The sequence below is a fragment of the Podarcis melisellensis genome (assembly GCF_964234715.1).
Source record: "Podarcis melisellensis genome assembly, chromosome: 10".
Classification (NCBI taxonomy): domain Eukaryota; kingdom Metazoa; phylum Chordata; class Lepidosauria; order Squamata; family Lacertidae; genus Podarcis; species Podarcis melisellensis.
In genome coordinates, this window is record NC_138542.1 from 70,803,785 (window position 1) to 70,824,830 (window position 21,046).

Sequence of the window (21,046 nt, forward strand, 5' to 3'; positions counted from 1 at the left end):
TGATCACTGCAGATGGTGACAGCAGCCACGGAATTCAAAGACGCCTGCTTCTTGGGAGAAAGGCGATGACAAAGCTAGACAGCATCTTAAAAAGCAGAGACATCACCTTGCCAACAAAGGTCCGTATAGTTAAAGCTATGGTTTTCCCAGTAGTGATGTATGGAAGTGAGAGCTGGACCATAAAGAAGGCTGATCGCCAAAGAATGGATGCTTTTGAATTCTGGTGCTGGAGGAGACTCTTGAGAGTCCCATGGACTGCAAGAAGATCAAACCTCTCCATTCTGAAGGAAATCAGCCCTGAGTGCTCACTGGAAGGACAGATCCTGAAGCTGAGACTCCAATACTTTGGCCACCTCATGAGAAGAGAAGACTCCCTGGAAAAGACCGTGATGTTGGGAAAGATGGAGGGCACAAGGAGAAGGGGATGACAGAGGACGAGATGGTGGGACAGTGTTCTCGAAGCTACCAGCATGAGTTTGACCAAACTGTGGGAGGCAATGGAAGACAGGAGTGCCTGGCGTGCTCTGGTCCAGGGGGTCACGAAGAGTCGGACACGATTAAACGACTAAACAACAACAAATTGCTTGTTGCTCTTGTTCTCATTTTAAGAAGCTAGCTATCCATATGCTGCAAATAAAAAAAAATATTTTGATACTGTAGTGATTGTCCTTGAATCTACCTGACTCATGGTCCTCCTCTCTGGCCACAACCTCTCAGAACCAAAGGTATATGTGCATTAGCTTCTCTGCTCCCTTTGCCACTGCTCAGCAGACCTTAATTAATATATTAGTAAACAATAAATTTATTCATTTATTAAATAATAATAATAATAATATGCATTCATTTTATTTGCATGCTCCTTTTCCACACACACAAAAATCACGCTCAAAGCCGCTTCCATCAAAGAAACAGGGATACTTTCAAATAAGCACTGCAAAAGCAATCTCATAATACAAACAGCAACAGAACCACTCACATGTGGCCCCTAGAAGCCTTTACAGAGGGGAATGTGGCCCTTGAGCTGGGAGGGTAGTATTTCCTATATAGATTAACATCCTGCTCCCGGCAAATGCAACCCAGTACTTTCTTGGGCTCCATGATCACTGCAGACGGTGACAGCGGCCACAGAATTAAAAGACGCCTACTTCTTGGGAGAAAAGCAATGACAAACCTAGACAGCATCTTAAAAAGCAGAGACATCACCTTGCCAACAAAGGTCCGTATAGTTAAAGCCATGGTTTCCCCAGTAGTGATGTATGGAAGTGAGAGCTGGACCATAAAGAAGGCAGATCGCTGTAGAATGGATGCTTCTGAATTCTGGTGCTGGAGGAGACTCTTGAGAGTCCCATGGACTGCAAGAAGATCAAACCTCTCCATTCTTAGGGAAATCAACCCTGAGTGCTCACTGGAAGGACACATCCTGAAGCTGAGGCTCCAATACTTTGGCCACCTCATGAGAAGAGAAGACTCCCTGGAAAAGACCGTGATGTTGGGAAAGATGGAGAGCACAAGGAGAAGGGGACGGCAGAGGACGAGATGGTGGGACAGTGTTCTCGAAGCTACCAGCCTGAGTTTGACCAAACTGCGGGAGGCAGTGGAAGACAGAAGTGCCTGGCATGCTCTGGTCCATGGGGTCACGAAGAGTCGGACACAACTAAACAACTAAACAACAACAAATCCCACCACCCCTGAAGTGACTTAAGACCTGCATGCCCTGAGGGAAGGCAGAAGCTGTGGTGCCCATATTTTATATGTATTTGTTTCAGTAACTTAAAATTGTAACTAACTTTGGGTGCCTTGGCAGAATGGCGGTATATAAATGTAATAAATAGCAAATAATAAAATCGACACGTTACATATTGATGGTGCAACAGATCTCATTTAATAATAATAATAATAATAATAATAATAATAATTTTTATTTATACCCTGCACTCCCCAGCCCTCCAGAAATCTATGTAGATTAACATTCTGTTCCCGGCAGACGCAACCCAGTACCCCAGCTGGAAGCCCACGGCCAGACACAAGGCACCAGAAGCACCCCTCGCCCGGCCGCCCCCCAAAATCCTCCGCACTATTTTTCTAAAGGACCCTCTTCTTTAATCTAAGAGCCTCCGGCGGAAGGACACCAGCGGGAGGGCACATGACGTCACAATCGTACCACACGCGGAGGCGTCCTGGCGTTGCCGCGGTAACCACGGACGCCTCTTTTTTTACGGTGCGCACGCGCGGGGCCTCCTCGCCTACGCGCCGGGACTTTAAACGCACGCCAAAAAGCCCTCACAAAGGATTTTAAGAGGGAGAGCTGGCGGGAGAGCGCTGATTGGCTCTCTGCGCGGCGAGAGGCGGGCCAATCGGGGCGCCGGCACGCCGGCCGGAGAGGCGGGGATTGGTGGAGGGGGCGCGGGGGCGGGCGCGAGGGGAGGGGGCGGGGCGGTGGGAAGGCGACGCTGACAGTTGGGCAGGATGTCGGCGAGGAGGCGCATCGGGGACCCTGAGGTGAGGGCTCGGCCCCTGCGGGGAGCCCCGGGAGACCCCGTCGCCCCTCTGCTCTCCCCCCTCACGAAGCCCAAACGGGGGGTTGTGTATGGGGGGAGGGTCGCCCTTCGTTTTGGGGGTCCCCCACCGACGACCCCCCCGAAGCCCAGCTATGGCGCCTTTTCTCCCTCCTTTGGGGGGGCCTCTCCCCCAAACAGCACCTTATCCCTCCTTTTTTGGGGGGGGGGGTTCTGGTCCTCATTTTAGGCGGGGTCCCCTCTGTGTTTTAATGTTGGGTTTTTACATAGCTTGCATTTTCATTCTTTGGTTCTTTGCTCTTAACCCATAGCATTATTTTAATAAATGTTATAATATCAACCTAATAATAATAATAATAATAATGTTGTATTTTAATCTTGTTTTTAAGTTGTATTCATTCAACCTGTTTTCATTCTTGCTTGTTAGCCGCCCTGAGCCCGGCCTTGGCTGGGGAGGGCAGGGTATAAATAAAATTTATTATTGTTGTTATTATTATTATTATTATTATTATTATTATTATTATTAGTATCTCAAGCAACACTGGACCCGCACAAGAAAAAGAAGAGTAGCCTTTCTTTCTTTCTTTCTTTCTTTCTTTCTTTCTTTCTCTCTCTCTCTCTCTCTCTCACACACACACACATATTAATGTCACTTGCCAACCTTGGATTTTGTAATATCTGGGGGCTCCCCAAAGAGGCTGCTCTCCCCCCCCCCCACACTTTTTGGGGGGAAGGGGTGGGGCAAATATTTTTCTCACTCTTTCTTTATTGAGGGTTCTCAATAAGCCCTGGATTTGAGTCCCTAGGGAGCCCCTTCCATAGACTCTTTCATTGTGGGAGGGGGGCTATTATTGTCCTGTTCGCCTTTTTGTTCTGTGTTTCTATGTTGTCTTTTTATGCTGTGAACCCGCCTTCGTGCTTCGGATGAAAAGTGGTATACAAATTTAATAACTAAGATAAAATAAAAATGGGGTGGTTTTTTGGGGGGGGTGTTGTTTCCCTCAACCCAGGCTTCCCAGAGGGGACTAGAGACATTTGTGGAAGGGGAGAGGTCTTCTTGTAGCCATTAGCCCCTCTGGCTGCATGGAACTTCCACAGTCAGGAGCAGTATACCTTCCAGGAGCAGTTGCTAGGAGACAAACTTGCGAGCTTCTCAGAAGCATCCTATTGGCTGGTCCAGGAAGCAGGGTGCTAGACCTGTTGTATCCAGCAGGGCTGCTGTAATATCTTGTCTTAGGTGTCTGAGTTGCACATTCAGTGCTGCTGCTGCCACCCTCATTCTGACTTTTTTAAAAACATGTTTTGGAAAGAAAGCTCTGGCTTTCTCATATTGATGCTTCTGCTGATGTGGAAGGCAGGTACCAAATCATGGTACTGTTTAAATTTCCTGCTGTTACACTGGTGATGCCAACTGAATGTGAGAGCCAGTGGGATATGGGAGACTGGGTTTGAGTTCCAGCAGGGGATCTGGGGAAGAATTTTCTCTGTCATTTTCTCTGGCTAGAGGCATCATACTTGTAACTCACTGTGATTGATGGAGGCTTACTAGGTTGACCATGTTGGTGGCTAGGTAGTCATAACGCATAGTACATGATTGCTGCATCCTTCTAACTGAGCTCTTGTCTTGGCTTTGGGTTTCCCTTTGCCCTGCATGGTTTCTGTAATGAGCGCTCTCTCCACCTCATACTGGTGATTTAATTGCTTTATGAATGACGTCTTCTGGAAAAGAGCTCTCTAAGTCTGGGTGGGAAACCTGTGGCCCTCCAGATGTTGTTGCACTACAGCTCCCTCCATTCCTGACCATTGATTGGCCAGACTGGCTGGGGCTGATGGGAGTTGGAGTCCAGTATCATTTGGAGAGCCACAGGTTCCCTGACTCTGCAGTGACTTTGGAGGGTCAGGACTGAGATGGCAGTGGGCTGGTGGCAAAGTCCTGCTGAAATATTGTTCTACCCAAACAACTGCTTTCATTCGTTATGTTGTCAGACATAACTAAATTAATGATTGGTTGTGACACTCTGTTCAGAAGGGAGGCTGCAGCTCGTTGGTGGAGCACATGATGCTTTGAATGCAGAACTTGTCTGGTTCAATCTCTAGCATCTCCAAGCAGGCCTGGGGAAAACTCTGTTGTGAATGTTTATCAGAATTCTTGCTTCTCTGTGCTGCTGCAGAGTTTTGGGTAGGAACCTGTGGTGATATGGTGTGGTGTGTGTGTGTGCATGAAAGAGAGAAGCAATGGCACAAATACTTTGCCAACCTACCTCATTGTGAGGAGGAGAGAGAGTAGTTTAAAACAATTTATTTGATTCAATAATTGTCATTTTAACAGGATCGTGTGAATGGACCTTTGAGGCAGTTGTATATAATACGGCATTGCCAGTTGGACAAGTGAACAAGGCTGCAAAGCTACTGGGTGCCTCTTTGGACAGGCACCAATAACTTTTATGCTGGCTCCTAGGAATCTGGGTTATTTTTTCAGCCCTACATTTTTGCTGAAAGTTGATAGGAATCAAACTGAAGAGAATCATTTCCAGGGCATGTAATTGCCTGAGCTCAAGCCACAATATCTGTGTGCTGTCAGGCAGTCTACAGTTCTGTGCTGATATCTATTTTCCCTAGCAGGCCGTGAGTCCATTTGGAACCAGGAGATCAAATAACCCAGCCACTCTGGTCCTTCCAGTGCTGCTCTGACTGAGTGGTAGTTTGAACACCACCTAGCCAGGATCAGCAGTCTTCGAGCCCCCTATTCAAAGGAATGAAGCCCACCATGATTAGTTAAAGTAGACTTGCTAACTCCCCAGTGTTCCTTGGGACCTGTTAAAACCACTACCCTGTGTCAGTCTGCATTACTGGAAGCAACAGGACAGCTGGGTTGTTAGATCATCTCCTCATCCTAATTTCCCTGAGGTGCACTGGGAGTCTCGGGGGTCACATTGGATCACTGTGACCTGTAGTCCTGCATGGTGCATGGACATTGTGGAGTGGGCCTACAATAATAAGACTTGTTTTTCCTTTCTCCCAGACCAAGGGGAGGAGAAAGGACCAGCTTAATAAACTCCTATAGTAAGGATGGATGGCATATTTAGTACAGTGGTACCTCGGGTTAAGTAATCCGTTCTGGAGGTCCATTCTTAACCTGAAACTGTTCTTAACCTGAAGCACCACTTTAGCTAATGGGGCCTCCTGCTGCTGGCACGCCACCAGAGCACAATTTCTGTTTTCATCCTGAAGCAAAGTTCTTAACCCGAGGTACTTTTTCTGGGTTAGCGGAGTCTGTAAGCTGAAGTGTCTGTAACCTGAAGTGTATGTAACCCAAGGTACCACTGTAAATAAATAAAGAGGATCCCCTTGGTTAAACTCAGCGAATGAAGTGGAAGTAAAGCTGTTAGAGTAGGGGTAATAAATGTGTAGCGTTGGTAGAGGCTGGAGGAAGAAATAAAGTTTGTGTTGTAATAAAATGTGGTCTTATGCCATTTGCCTCTTTGCATATCTTAGTATATTGGCTCTTGGGTTTAGGACCACTACTGCCCAAATTTTATTTCTACACTCTTGTTTCAACAATTATGTGCACATCTCATCTGGCATTCCAGTTCTTCACTCCATACTTGGGTTACCTGTTGTGTATACTGAAGGTTTCTCTCTTTCCTTTTTTCTTTCAAAAACACAACAGTTTTTGACCAAAAGGATCCCACAGAATCCTAAATACCAGCATGTAAAAACTCGCCTTGACACAGGTAAGTGAACATCTCTCTGCTTGGATAGAAATGTATTAATCAGAGAAAAGTGAGACAGAAACCTTTCCCTTGCTACGTCCAATCCGTGGATTTTTTCCCCCCTATATCCTGGAGGTTGTTACCTTTCAAGGGTTGTGGGCTGTGATGTCAGATCATGAGGTAATAATGTGCTTTTGTGACTTAGATCTCAGAGTAAACTTAGTACAAGCTATTAGAAAGTCAGCACATTTGATAATCTTGTTAGAGCAGGCTTGTAAACATAAGTATTTGGTCACCTATGATGAATAAGAATTGCCATGAGGCAATCAGGAGTGGAAGTATTAGAAAAGTTGGTTCTTTATTTCATTTCAGCCCTACTTATTTAAGAGGATTGTTGCAAGAGTCAGATGGGACAGGTGAAAACACGTTTGCCACCCTGAGCTCCTTGAAAAAAGAGCAGGACTAAAATGCAACAAATAAAATACATATTTCAAGCCTCACAGACCTAACATTAACTATTTTTGGATGCCTATGATTTTCCAGCCCTACTAATCCACATTAAGGATTATGAGCATAGGATTAACTTGGAATAAACAGGTGAGGTGAGGCCTTGGTAACAGTCAAGATTTCTCCCAACATTTTCCCAACATTTATATTGCTGTAAATATAAATCTCTTTGGTGGGAGTGGATTTACCATTGGGTGTATGTTCTCTTGTAGGTAGCAGTATGACCAAATACACTGAAAAACTGGAAGAGATCAAAAGAAGTGAGTAACATTACAACCACCACTTAGACTTCTGTAATCCACTCACTCAGGCCCACAGATCAAGCTGTGTGCGGGGTGGGCAGTGCAGGAGAATTTTTTGTAGTAGGTTTAGCACTTTGAGGCTCTGCCATGTGACTTGGGATTGTTCCCTCCCAAGCAGGGGGCAGGGGTCCTGGAATTAACACGTTGTAGGCATATTTGCAGCATGTATGATCTGGCTGACATTCCTACATTGCAGGGAGTTGGGTTAGATGACCCTCAGGGTTCCTTGTTGTTGTTGTTGTTGTTTAGTCGTGTCCGCCTCTTCGTGACCCAATGGACCAGAGCACGCCAGGCACTCCTGTCTTTCACTGCCTCCCGCAGTTTGCTCAAACTCATGCTGGTAGGTTGGAGAACACTGTCCCACCATCTCGTCCTCTGTCGTCCCCTTCTCCTTGTGCCCTCCATCTTTCCCAACATCAGGGTCTTTTCCAGGGAGTCTTCTCTTCTCATGAGGTGGCCAAAGTCTTGGAGCCTCAGCTTCAGGATCTGTCCTTCCAGTGAGCACTCAGGGCTGATTTCCTTCAGAATGGAGAGGTTGGATCTTCTTGCAGTCCATGGGACTCTCAAGCGTCTCCTCCAGCACCATAACTCAAAAGCATCAATTCTTCGGTGATCAGCCTTCTTTACGGTCCAGCTCTCACTTCCATACATCACCACTGGGAAAATCATTGCTTTAACTATACGGGCCTTTGTTGGCAAGGTGATGTCTCTACTTTTAAGGGTCCCTTACAACTTTACAATTCTATGATTCTGAGATCTCCCGCAACCCAAATTCAAAGCATCTCTGTTCAGGGAAAGTCACGTCCAGGGATTAATCTTCACCAAAGTGTGCCTATGTCACTGCGTGCATTTTCAGAACATCATTGTGCAAAAATGGGGACTGGAAGCTTTCCAAAACGAATGCTAAGATTCTCAGCTTAATTAATTCTGAGAACTGTCTTTTTAAGCTTTGTACAGTTCAAGTAGCAAGTCACATTACATACTTAGAATACAAAGGGATTTCAGGTGTATTTTTCAAAAACAAAACTGTTTTGGCTTTTCCTCACTCTGCACTCCTTTTTTTTTACTTGCAATTGCTTTGGTCAACTAGAAATGAAGTTACTTTGTTCCACAACATTCTTTTGTTCAGAGATAGCTTTTGAGTACTGAAATCTTAGCAGCGGTCTCGTCGTATCACGGCTACAAAACTTGTTGTGTTTCTGTCCCTTTCTTCCTCTGCACTCCCTGTTGTGCAAACCCGAGTGCCTCTTTTGTGTCAGACTCTTTTTTTCTCTTTAAATCCCACTTCAAGAAGCTTAGATGCAGGTACCCTCTCACTGGGCCGGTGGTGAATAGCACCTTGTGTGGTTCAGATAATTTGCTAACCATCTTTGATTTCTCATGGATAGACGACACCAGTTGGACACAGGCTTAAATGCCTGGTACAGTGTTGCCTCTGTCTCTTCTGTAACTTGAGAAAAAGAGCTACGAGGCTAGAAAATCAAAACTGAGAGGCCAGCAGGTATAGTCCTCATTTGCCTATCTAGTGGACACAGGTGAGAAACAAACCACCTAGTTTTCTTCTCATCGTAAATCTTGTTTTGCTACTCCTGAGGAGTTCTAGACTCTTCTGAACAGTCGTACTTTGGTTGTCTTTGAATCTTTGCTTCAAGATGTCTGGAACCTTAAAGGGACCTTCTGAATCAGTTCCAGGTATGTTGTGCTGATGTTGTGGGACAAAGTGGCTCTGTTAATTTTCTCTTCCACCTGATGCCCCCAACTGCTTTGGGCCACAGCTCCCTGATGGCTGGTGCTGATGGGAGCTGTAGATTTTCTTCTCTTCCCTTAAGGAGAGCCAGTGTGGTGGTGTGGTTAAGAGCGGTGGACTCGTAATCTGGGGAACCGGGTTCGCGTCTCCACTCCTCCACATGCAGCTGCTGGGTGACCTTGGGCCAGTCACACTTCTCTGAAGTCTCTCAGCCCCACTCACCCCACAGAGTGTTTGTTGTGGGGGAGGAAGGGAAAGGAGAATGATAGCCGCTTTGAGACTCCTTCAAGTAGTGATAAAGCGGGATATCAAATCCAAACTCTTCTTCTTAAGGACAGCAAATTGTTGGATATCCATATCCATCCTTTTTATAATGCCCCTGGACCAGGCCTGGCAGGGACAATAATAAATCAATATTTACTTTGTGGCAGGTGGTGCTAAGCTTGTTTCATTTAAGGTGTTGGTAGCTGAAAAGCGAAGTTCAGTCATGCAGAGTTTAGCAGTGTCTTGTATATGTTGACCTTATGAATATCCATGGAGTGGTTGTGATCCTTGTCTTGCTTTCTCACGTCATTCCGAGTTGTATGTCGGCTTGCGCTTCAGTGTGCTCTGTCCTCTTCTTGTTAGCTCAGTGTGGGCTGGACTGCATGAAGTAACTGGTGCTCCTGATTTGAGGAAGGGCTTTCTTTGGTTAGAAGGAGGTCTTATCTTAGGTGACCTTTTGGATCCCACCTCCAACCCTCTGTGAAGGCAGCAGTAGATAGTGCAGGGCTGAGGAACCTGGCACCCTCCAGATGATGATGGCGTGCAACTCCCACCAGACCCAGCCAGCATGGCTAGTGATCAGGGATATGAAGGGAGTCCAACAATGTATGGCAGGCCACAGATTTCCCCACCCTTAAGAGAGGGAATTGGCCTGGGAATTGGGTGAATCTTAGTTGGGTAGATCTGAGGGGTTTGGGCTCTGTTCCCTGCACAATCCTGTTCAAGGTGGTTGGGAGTGAGATCGGATTTCGTTCTAAGATGAGGTTACCAGATTTTTTTTTAATGAATCCTGGGACACTTTTCAACTTCCTACTAAATAGATGGGTTTTGTCACGGGACTGATTTGTAAATTGGGGGACTGTCCCCGGGAAACGGGGACGTCTGGTAACCTTTTTCTAAGAACGGTTCATAAGTTTTCATACATCCTTTGAAGAATAGCGGAACGCAAGTATAATACATGGGACTAATGCAATGGTACTGCAAAAGTTTTCTCATAGATAACACCTCTTCACTGTTTTCCAGATTACAGATACAAGAAAGATGAGCTCTTCAAGAGACTGAAAGTGACTACTTTTGCCCAGCTGGTATGTTCTGTCCTTAAACTGCATTTTTCCTGAAGTGTCCCACTGTTTTCACAGTAGTTCGAATGCTTCTCATAAGTTCCTATTATCCCCTGCTCCCACCCCAGCTCTTGTATAGCAGACGATCATATCTGTGAGCTCGCCATACTTTTGCAAATGAGACTTTCATCGTTTAATATCCTGGACAACTAGCAGGATTCAAGGGTTCTTGGGCCCCTCAGGTGTCAACCCTGATATTAAACTACAGTATGTGAAGCAGAAATAAAGATGCCTCAATATGACCCTCGGGATTCTGTGATTCCATGAAAATTCACACTAGGGTTGGCCTTCCACTGGACCGATGCTGCTTCCTACCAGAACAACCCTTTTGCTGAGCTGCTTTTGATCATGTCCTTGCCTCAATCCACAGGTGACCCAGGTTGCTTCCCTAGCTGATGAAAACTCAGAAGTACCATGTGAGGAAATTCAAAAGTTTGATGGTAAGGTCCGGGGCTTCTAAGAAATTCATTTTTTTAAGGTTCTCGGAAATGGTAGAATACTGCTACAAGGAAAGAAGTGTAGGCATAAAGTCCTGCCTTGTAACTTTGTGCCAGTGGTCCATTTTGTCTGGCGCTGGCTACTTGGTTTCCCCCCAACCTATGACCTGAGATCCTGTTTTAGTATCAAACCTGGGATGTTCTGCTTATATAAAGCATGTCCTCTGCCGCTGGGCTACGGCCTTTCCCCACACAGAGGTCTGCTTACTGCTTTTTTCCCTTATTTAAGCAACTGTTTGGGTTCTTACGTGACAAAGTAAGCACTTGTTAAAAGTTAAAAGATTATCACGGAGATAGTTGCATGCCAATTGTGTCTTGTCATCAGCGATATCACAAACACTGTCCAATGGGTGCTGGTTCTGTTCCTAGCAGGAGGCTTTGGGATTTGGCAAGTCCTGAAAATTTGGTTTCCTGTGAGCAAATGAATGCAAATATAATCATGTGCTACAAGGGGAGAAGAGCACTTCTACATCTCTGGAAAGCTTATTGTCCATGCAGTCTAGAGACTTTGGAGATAGCCTCTGTCTCATCCTCTACAGCAGAATCCCAGCCTAACTTATCCCTGCACTTACCCTGACTCCTCAGACTAAACCCCGTCATTACCAAATTTCTGTCCTTATTCTTTTTCTCATTTTGTACACCACTGAGAGATTCAAAGGTCTTAAGAGATTCAGAAATGCTTTTAGATAAATACCTTTTTCAATGAAATATCTGCCTTCCCCTCACCCCTGTTTCAGAAGGCGATGCTGCTCCTACAGATAACAGCCCTGACATGGCGGCAGAGACTAATGGCAAAAGCAGCCCTGGTGACAAACCAGCCAGTCCCATCCTGTTCATAAACAACACCGGAGCCGGGGAGTCGTATCGTTCCACCCTACAGAGGTATCCAGGAGTCTGTCTCTGTGCTCGGGCTTCCTTCCTTCCACCTGCCGTGATTCCTTTTGCTCCCTGCAAAGACGGGTTTGGGAAAAATCAGTGATGCAATTTGATGAAGTCCGCTAATACTAATAGATGAGACTCCAGAAGCAACACATGGTATTCCAAACCATTGCTTAGCTTGGCTTAAAATGCTGAAGCAGGTCCATTGGGCTCTTAGCCTTTCCAAAAAGTTGGATGAGACTTGATCAGTCAAGCTTCCACGAGAAAGGAGTTGGAAAGCAAGGAACCATGATCATAGACGCCTCCCTCCTTGTCCTAGCTGGGCACCTGTGTCCTTTTCTATCAATGACTGTTAGCCATCAGCTAAATGGAATCTCAGGAAGCAGCATACCTTCATACCAGCTGCTGGGGACAAACAGCAGGAGGAGGGCTACTTCTTTCATGCCCTGCTTGTGAACTTCTCACAAGCATTGGGGAGTGATCAGTGGGCAAAGTTGGGAAGCCTAGTGGGTCACGTTTGGCCTGCGGGCCAGGTGTGCCCCACCCCTGGACTAGCTGGGCTTTTGTCCTTATATTTGAAGGTAAAGGGACCCCTGACCATTAGGTCCAGTCGTGACAGACTCTGGGGTTGCGGTGCTCATCTCGCTTTACTGGCCGAGGGAGCCGGCGTACAGCTTCCGGGTCATGTGGCCAGCATGACTAAGCCGCTTCTGGCAAACCAGAGCAGCGCACGGAAACGCCGTTTACCTTCCTGCTGGAGCGGTACCTATTTATCTACTTGCACTTTGATATGCTTTCGAACTGCTAGGTTGGCAGGAGCAGGGACCGAGCAACGGGAGCTCACCCCATCGCGGGGATTCAAACCGCCAACCTTCTGATTGGCAAGTCCTAGGCTATGTGGTTTAACCCACAGCACCACCCACGTCCCTGTCCTTATATTTAACCTCACCTTTTCCCATTAAGTTCAAGGAATCATTCTATGCCTTTGCTCTCCCATTCTATCTTTGCAGGAACCCTGTAGAGTAGGTTAGGGTATCTTCAGATGCTCTTAGTCATTGGCACCAGGAGCAGAACCTCCCCCGTGATCTTAAGGGGTTACAGGATTCATCACCTAGGAAACTGGCTGGATTGCTGTCTGTTCTAAACTCAGAGGGCAGTGTCTGTTTGTCACTGAATTGCTGGCTCCTTTGATCAGCTTCTGCCTAGCACTGATAACCACAGAAACATACTACCGTATTTTTCGCTCTGTAAGACGCACCACACCATAAGACGCAACTAGTTTTTGGAGGAGGAAAACAAGAAAAAAAATATTCTGAATCCCAGAAGCCAGAACAGCAAGAGGGATATAACTGGATATAACTGTGCAGCGATCCCTCTCGGTGTTCTGGCTTCTGGGATAGCGGCGCAGCCTGCATTCGCTCCATAAGACACTTTTTACTTTTTAGGAGGGACAAAGTGCGTCTTACAGAGCGAAAAATATGGTATTTTAACCTGACAGGCTGACGGTGGTCCTTATTGTGCCTTTATCCTGAAGTTAATGGCTCCTCTTTCTCCCAGTGTCATCAGTGGCGTGGGTGAGCTGGACCTGGGGAGAGACGCCCCGAAGAAAACGGAAAACTTTGCAAAAGACAGACCTTACCCCGACTGCCCCTACCTGCTGCTGGACGTGCGAGAGCGGGATGCGTATGAGCAGTGCCACATAGTGGGAGGTGAGGCAGCCGGAGCATCACCCCAAGGGTTGCGTGAGTGGGGGTGCACCATAAGCATCCCCCCCTCTTGCAGAGCTTGATCACCTTTAGAGAAAACCAGAATGGACAAAGCAGCTTACAAACTGCAGAGAACGTTGTGGGGGTATCCACTTTCTCTGAAGGCAAGAGCTGCTTCCAGTATTCCAACTTACATCTGCTGATGCCTTTTGACTCCCCCTGGTGTCAGATGGCGGTGGTGGTTGCTCATGGCTCCGACTTGGCTTTTGCAGGTTTTATTGTGCAAAGTATCTACAGTGCAGATCTACCAAGTTCATTTCCGTCTCAGTCACTTGCAGAATCCGGGAGTGGCCCCTTCCGGCTTCTTCCCCAACATAAGAACTTCGGCACCCCAAGCCTCCTCCTCCCCTCCTTGCATTTCACCCCTCTGCACAAGGTGGCATGCATCCCTCCTGGCCAGCCTGGCGAGATGAGGTGGCGGAGCTCTCAGCAGCATCCTCCAGCCCTTTCCTCGCTTGGCTGGCCCCTTCCCTCTCTTCTCCACTGGAGGTGTGGCTTTTCCCACCGCTGGAAGAGGAACTGCTCCTCAGGGGTTTCGGAGGCTCTCTGTATCCCAATGGCCCCCCTGCCTCCCTCCCCTGACACCTGGCTTCTTAAAAAGAGCTCCAAGTCCTGCAGGCTGTTTTCTAGCTCAGGAGAAGGCAATGAGCAACTGACTCCCCAGTCACCACTGCATGAATTCATTCTGTAAAGTGGTCACCAATGTGATAACACACTCTTTTATTTATATATTCAGTTTGTATACAGTGGTGCCCCACAAGACGAATGCCTCGCAAGACGGAAAACCCGCTAGACGAAAGGGTTTTCCGTTTTGGAGGTGCTTCGCAAAACGAATTTCCTAAGGGCTTGCTTCGCAAGAGGAAAATGTCTTGCAAGTTCCTGCGGGGTTTTTTTTTCCTTTCCCCCCCTTTTTCCCAAACTGCTAAGCCGCTTATCAGCTGATCCGCTAAGCCGCTTAACAGCTAAGCCGCTAAGCCGCTTAACAGCTGATCCGCTAAGCCGCTTAACAGCTGATCCGCTAAGCCGCTTAACTGCTGATCCGCTAAGCCGCTTAACAGCTGATCCTCTAAGCCGCTAAGCCACTTATCAGCTGATCCGCTAAGCCACTTATCAGCTGATCCGCTAAGCCCGCTAAGCCACTAATAGCACTAATCCGCTAAGCCGCTAATGGGCTTGCTTCGCAAGACGAGAAAACCGCAAGACGAAGAGACTCGCGGAATGGATTCTTTTCATCTTGCGAGGCACCACTGTACTGCCCTTCATCCACAGAGCTCAGAGCAGTCACCACACCTACCTGCTTAGGTGATAATTTTGTGCACCTGACAAAGTGGACTCTGGCCCACAAAGCATAACAGTAACATTCATTCATTCATTTATATGCTGCCCATCTGATTGGGTTGCCCCAGCCACTCTGGGCAGCTCCCAGCAAAAATAGTAAAAACTTAGTACAACATCTGACAATAAAAACTTGCCCTTCAGATGTCTTTTAAAAATCACAAAAAGCTGCTTAAAGATTAACACAGGTTTCTGAGTCATTTGTGCTGTCCACAAGTAACAGGCTTCCTCCTCTGGGATTTGCTATCTGCCAACACTGAGCCTGCTTAGAAGCAACTCTGTAAGACTGGGGGTCCTACCGCACTCCTTGGTACCAGAGGTGACTACATCAGGAAAGGGCGGGGGGAGCGGTTTACAAATGCAGTCCAAGCTGCAAGTCTGTCTCTTAGGCTTGCCCTCCTCCCTCAATAGGAGAAGGCATCCTGGAAGAGGTATTTGGCCCATCTGCTTCAGCAGCAGATCTGTACAACTGGCAGGCATATGTTGGAGTTCCACCCTCCCAGTTTCAGTCCCAGTGAGAGAAAGAAAGCAGGGCTTCTGCTGAGCTTTATGAAGAAAAAGAAATTCACTGGTGTGATCAGCCTTTTCTCTTTCCCTCCCCTTTCCGTTTCCGAGCACAATTCAAAGTGTTGGTGCTGACCTTTAAAGCCCTAAATGGCCTCGGCCCAGTATTCCTGAAGGAGCGTCTCCACCCCCATCATTCTGCCCGGACACTGAGGTCCAGCTCCAAGGGCCTTCTGGCAGTTCCCTCTCTGTAAGAAGCCAACTTACAGGGAACCAGGCAGAGGGCCTTCTCGGTAGTGGCGCCTGCCCTATGGAACACCCTCCCACCAGATGTCAAAGAGAAAAATAACTACCAAACTTTGAGAAGACACCTTAAGGCAGCCCTGTTTAGGAAAGCTTTTTTAAACTGGGCACCACAGTTCAAGAAGGACACTGACAAACTGGAACGTGTCCAGAGGAGGGCAACCAAAATGGTCAAAGGCCTGGAAATGATGCCTTATGAGGAACGGCTAAGGGAGCTGGGCATGTTCAGCCTGGAGAAGAGGAGGTTAAGGGGTGATATGATAGCCATGTTCAAATATATAAAAGGATGTCACATAGAGGAGGGAGAAAGGTTGTTTTCTGCTGCTCCAGAGAAGCGGGCACGGAGCAATGGATCCAAACTACAAGAAAGAAGATTCCACCTAAACATTAGGAAGAACTTCCTGACAGTAAGAGCTGTTCGACAGTGGAATTTGCTGCCAAGGAGTGTGGTGGAGTCTCCTTCTTTGGAGGTCTTTAAGCAGAGGCTTGACAACCATATGTCAGGAGTGCTCTGATGGTGTTTCCTGCTTGGCAGGGGGTTGGACTCGATGGCCCTTGGCGTCTCTTCCAACTCTAGGATTCTATGATTCTAATCTTTAACAGGTTATTGTATTTTAGTGTTTTGTTGGAAGCCGTCCAGAGTGGCTGGGGAAGCCCAGCCAGATTGACGGTATTATTATTATTATTATTATTATTATTATTATTATTATTATTATTATTATTATTATTCCCTGTCTTAGCTAGTGAACTGAAAGAGGAAAGAATGGCCAAGGTGTCTTCTCACACTGGGGTTCTTCGCCTGGCACTGCTGCCCTTGCTTGGAAGTGCATGGACTGCTAAGTCTCTGCTCTGGCTTCTTTTGTCCATCATTGTCCTACCTTAAGAGCTAGAGAACCATCCTCCCACCTCCAAATGGATGCTCACGATTCCAATATGATGTCTGTGTGTGTGTGTGTGTGTGCTTTTTCAGCTGTAGAAAATGAGAACAGGCCTTCTTAGTTTCTCTCTTCTGTTCTAAGCTTGCTTTTCTCTTTCCTTGCAGCTTACTCCTACCCAATCGCCACGCTATCCAGAACCATGAATCCCTATACAAATAACATTTTGGAATACGTATCCTTCATCCAAAGAAGCCTCTTGGTGTTCTGCCGCTATTTCCGCTTCAAATGCACAGCTTGATCAGGAGCCCTGACCCCACAGGAAGCGAAGCTCACAGTCCCGTAACGTTCCCTTTGAGGAAAGCTCACTTCTGTGCTCAGATCCACTTGATCATCATATTTCGCTGTTTTCCCCACAGTATGTCTTCCAGATCCATGTTTCCTTTGCATATGTGGGTTTGGAACCCCATGGGGATCACTTCAGGGATCTGAAGGGTGGAGAGAGATGAAGCATTGGGGCTCCAGGATGCCTGCCTGCGGTGTGACTTGGGCACAAGCCAATGTCCAATATGTGGAGCTTTTGCTGTGCCCACCTCCTCCTACTTCCCAGTCTATGATCCTTCCTCTCCACAACATCCCCTGACATGCACCCTCTCACACCATTAAGTAGAGGAGATCCAGGTGGCGCTGTGGGTTAAACCACAGAGCCTAGGACTTGCCAATCAGAAGGTTGGCGGTTTGAATCCCCGCAACAGGGTGAGCTCCTGTTGCTCGGTCCCTGCTCCTGCCAACCTAGAAGTTCGAAAGTACGTCAAAGTGCAAGGAGATAAATATGTACAGCTCTGGCGGGAACGGCATTTCCGTGCGCTGCTCTGGTTCGCCAGAAGCGGCATAGTCCTGCTGGCCACATGACCCGGAAGCTGTACGCCGGCTCCCTCGGCCAGTAAAGCGAGATGAGCGCCGCAACCCCAGAGTCGGTCACGACTGGACCTAACGGTCTGGGGCTCCTTTACCTTATAATAAACTATCCATCTTCTTTCCTCCCAATCCTATTCCTTACCCCCAGGACTAAAAGGAGACACAGTCTGTCTATCCTCATTTAAAATGTCTAGGGATGTTACCTACCGTATTTTTCGCTCTATAAGACGCACCAGACCACAACACGCACCTAGGTTTTGGAGAAGGAAAACAAGAAAAAAAATATTCTGAATCTCAGAAGCCAGAACAGCAAGAGGGATCACTGCACAGTGAAACCAGCAATCCCTCTTGCTGTTCTGGCTTCTGGGATAGCTGCGCAGCCTGCATTCGCTCCATAAGACGCACACAAATTTCCCCTTACTTTTTAGGAGGGAAAAAGTGAGCCTTATAGAGCAAAAAATACGGTAATTTAGCTCACTTCCGAATACAGAATTTGAGTTTTCATGTGTTTTGATGGAGTCGAGAGCTGTTGCTTGCCAGTCTTTGACAGCAACCGAATGTTGAGGCTACTGACCTCGGTTTCCCTTGAGAGAAAGTGTTGACGCTTGTGTCCAAATCTCACTTCTCGAAGCCTAGGTGCCTCTCATCTGCCGTTGGAGTGAGCTGTCAGCACTGCTACCTTGACATCCCTAAACGCTTGGGGATGGGGGGACTTTGCCACCATCTTGTTCTCTTCCCACTTCCGTTGATTGTACAAGCCTTAGCATCTCCGCCCGCCAGAAAAACGCTCATGGAAAGATCATCATTCTGTACGACGACGACGAGAGAGTAGCGAGCCAAGCTGCCACCACCATGTGTGAAAGGGGTTTTGAAAACTTGTTCATGCTCTCTGGAGGTAGGAAGCCCTGGAATTTTCAGGATAATTACCTGCTAGTTTCAGATATCAAATCCATTCTCCCTCCCCTCCTGCCCTCACACACACAGGTCACTTTGCAATGTGATCTCTGGAGAACTGACATGCGTTGCATATAGTACAGTGATGTTCCCTGGTGGCTATGCTTGCACACGAACGTGCCTAAAGAGCTAAATTTCTGGAAAGATCAAACCAGTTTAATAGGCTTGGCTAATTAGGTCAAAACCACATGCCAAAGTTGCCCCAAATTCTGCTTTTGTGACCTGTCTAGTTATGCAAATCACCAAGCACACTTTGCATATATCTGGGTTTCTCTTTTAAAAGAGCTGTGTATAGCGCATTAGCCCTGAACACAGAAACCTCATTTCGTCCCTGCTTCCTCGGTGTTTCAATGAACAGGCAGCTGTAATTTTTTTCCACCATATTCCCTTGCCCAGCAGGGCAAAGAGAGTGAAATGTGCACTGCCTCCATTTCCAGTGCTAAATGTGCAACGGACCATGCCGATATAGGCAGAGGCTGAATTCTAAATCAGCCTTTAAGCACGTTCAGAGTAACATCGGAAGGTGTCGAGCCGGACTGCGTTGTCAGAATCTCTTTCTTCTTCCTTGCCTGCCAGGTCTCAGAGTCGTCGCTCAGAAGATCCCCGAAGGGCTGGTAACGGGCACATTTCCTTCCTCTTGCCTATCGGCCAGCCAGCCTGGGACCGCCCGGAAAAGAGCCACTCCCAGGCAGCCCCTCCCCCCGCCCGCTGAGAATAAATGGAGATTTACAGCAGAGGATCTACAAAAGATACAGTACTATCTAGAAGAGGAGCAACTTCCGACAGATTCCGCCAGTAAGACTTAGCTGTCTGTCTCCTACAGCTGGGGTTGTCAGGCAAAATATGGGACAAGTCCGGGGGGAGGGGGGAGATGGGGGACTAAAATTACTCTCCCTGGTGCAGAAATGACTTCAAAACAATCCATTATAATGGGTTGTTTCCAATGTTAGTCATACTCATAGAATAGACCAAATGAAATTTACGGACCTAAGTTAGCAATGCATTTTAATTTCAATGACTCACTTCCTCCCCACCTGCTGAATTTCTGTCTGTCAGAAAGAATGGTAAATGTAAAACTTCTGAATTACTGCTCTGGTGTTTCTTAAAACACTCAAAATAACTTGCAGTCAGTAAAACATACACGCTAAGAACATCTGTTAAAACCATAATAATAATAATAACAATAATAATAATAATAATAATAATAATAATAATAATAATTTATACTCCGCCCATCTTGCTGGGTTTCCCCAGCCACTCTGGGCGGCTACCAACAAAACACTAAAATACAATAACCTCTTAAACATTAAAAGCTTCCCTAAAGAGGGCTGCCTTCAGATGTCTTGTAAAAGTCTGTTGTTCTCTTTGACATCTGGTGGGAGGGCTTTCCACAGGGCGGGCACCACTACCGAGAAGGCCCTCTGCCTGGTTTCCTTTAACTTGGCTTCTCGCAGCGAGGGAACCACCAGAAGGCCCTCAGCGCTAGACCTCAGTGTCCAGGCAGAATGGTGGAGGTGGAGACACTCCTTCAGGTATACTGGACCGAGGCCGTTTAGGGCTTTCAAGGTCAGCACCAACACTTTGAATTGTGCTCGGAAACATACTGGGAGCCAGTGTAGGTCTTTCAAGACCGGTGTTATATGGTCTTGGCGGCCGCTCCCAGTCACCAGTCTAGCTGCTGCATACAGCAATTCAGTACAGCAATTCAATATTTATATCATCACAGTTAGGGACGTGGGTGGTGCTGTGGGTTAAACCACAGAGCTTGGACTTGCTGATCAGAAAGTCGGCAGTTCGAATCCCCGCAACAGGGTGAGCTCCCGTTGCTCGGTCCCTGCTCCTGCCAACCTAGCAGTTTGAAAACACATCAAAGTGGAAGTAGATAAATAGGTACCATTCTGGCGGGAAGGTAAACGGCATTTCTGCGCACTACTCTGGTTCGCCAGAAGCGGCTTAGTCCTGCTGGCCACATGACCTGGAAGCTGTACGCCGGCTCCCTCGGCCAATAAAGCGAGATGAGCGCCGCAACCCCAGAGTTGGCCATGACTGGACCTAATGGTCAGGGGTTCCTTTACCTTTACTTATCAACACAGTTAAGTTATTATTTAGGTTACAAGATGAACATAAGCCCTCAAAAGACAGATTCTGGCCCTGAGAAGCTTACAGCCTAGGTTTTAACATTGAGTGGAGCAAAGAGATTCAGGGGCAAAAGAGGGGAAAGGACCCGGGCCTGGATGTGTCCCAAGCTGTTCCTTGCTGGTGGCGGTAGGAAATGGCCTGGGTTGCTTAGCCAGAGGCCAGCTTGCCTTACTCACCCTCCTGCTCTGCTTCCTCTCTTACAGCCCGTCTTAGCCGCGGTTCTTCAGCTCGAGACTCCAAAGCCACCGCCGTGCGGAGCAGCCAGAACCTGCCCACCACCAACACAGCGGTGGCCCTCTCCACCCGCTCCCTCAGCAGCAGCAGCCTGCAAAGCAGGCCCTGGAGATAGACGGTGTCGTTTCCCACTCAATAAAAGAGAGTCCCTCTTCCTGGGGCCCTTTGATCACTACAGCCAGTCTTTCGCTTTTAGGAAGGTGGTGCGCACGGGACAGAGAGGGGCAGAGGAGAAAATGTGGGCAAGGTATGGAATAGGAGAGGGGGAAATGCCACAGGCCAAGGACCTTTGGAGCGGAACAGAAGCCCAGGGTGGGAAGGAAACAGGCTAACCTTATCTAAACCTCCCGACTAAAACTCCGGTTGGTGTTTGTCATTGCCTTCCCCCCCACACCTAAAGATAATGGGATTTCCTAACTGCTGGTACGTGAGAACATGTAAACCAGAACAATCCAAAAACGTGACTGGTCTT

At 47.4% G+C, this 21,046-nt stretch overlaps 1 protein-coding gene across 1 annotated transcript; it reads left to right on the plus strand.

Annotated features, from left to right (window-relative positions):
* The first annotated feature begins 2,418 nt into the window (after window positions 1-2,418).
* CEP41 (centrosomal protein 41) lies at window positions 2,419-20,749 on the plus strand. Its single transcript, XM_081927327.1, has 11 exons — window positions 2,419-2,499; window positions 6,187-6,250; window positions 6,949-6,996; window positions 10,073-10,134; window positions 10,541-10,610; window positions 11,405-11,549; window positions 13,104-13,255; window positions 16,497-16,564; window positions 18,028-18,142; window positions 18,778-18,996; window positions 20,544-20,749. The coding sequence occupies exons 1-11, from the start codon at window positions 2,467-2,469 to the stop codon at window positions 20,687-20,689; spliced, it is 1,122 nt and encodes a 373-aa protein (XP_081783453.1). The 5' UTR covers window positions 2,419-2,466; the 3' UTR covers window positions 20,690-20,749.
* The last annotated feature ends 297 nt before the right edge of the window (window positions 20,750-21,046 follow it).

Coding starts and splice junctions, on each gene's coding strand:
- CEP41 (XM_081927327.1), top strand. CDS start 2,467: ATGTCGGCGAGGAGGCGCATCGGGGACCCTGAG. Junction 10,611..11,404: donor GGAAATTCAAAAGTTTGATG/GTAAGGTCCGGG, acceptor CCCCTGTTTCAG/AAGGCGATGCTGCTCCTACA. Junction 11,550..13,103: donor TATCGTTCCACCCTACAGAG/GTATCCAGGAGT, acceptor TCTTTCTCCCAG/TGTCATCAGTGGCGTGGGTG.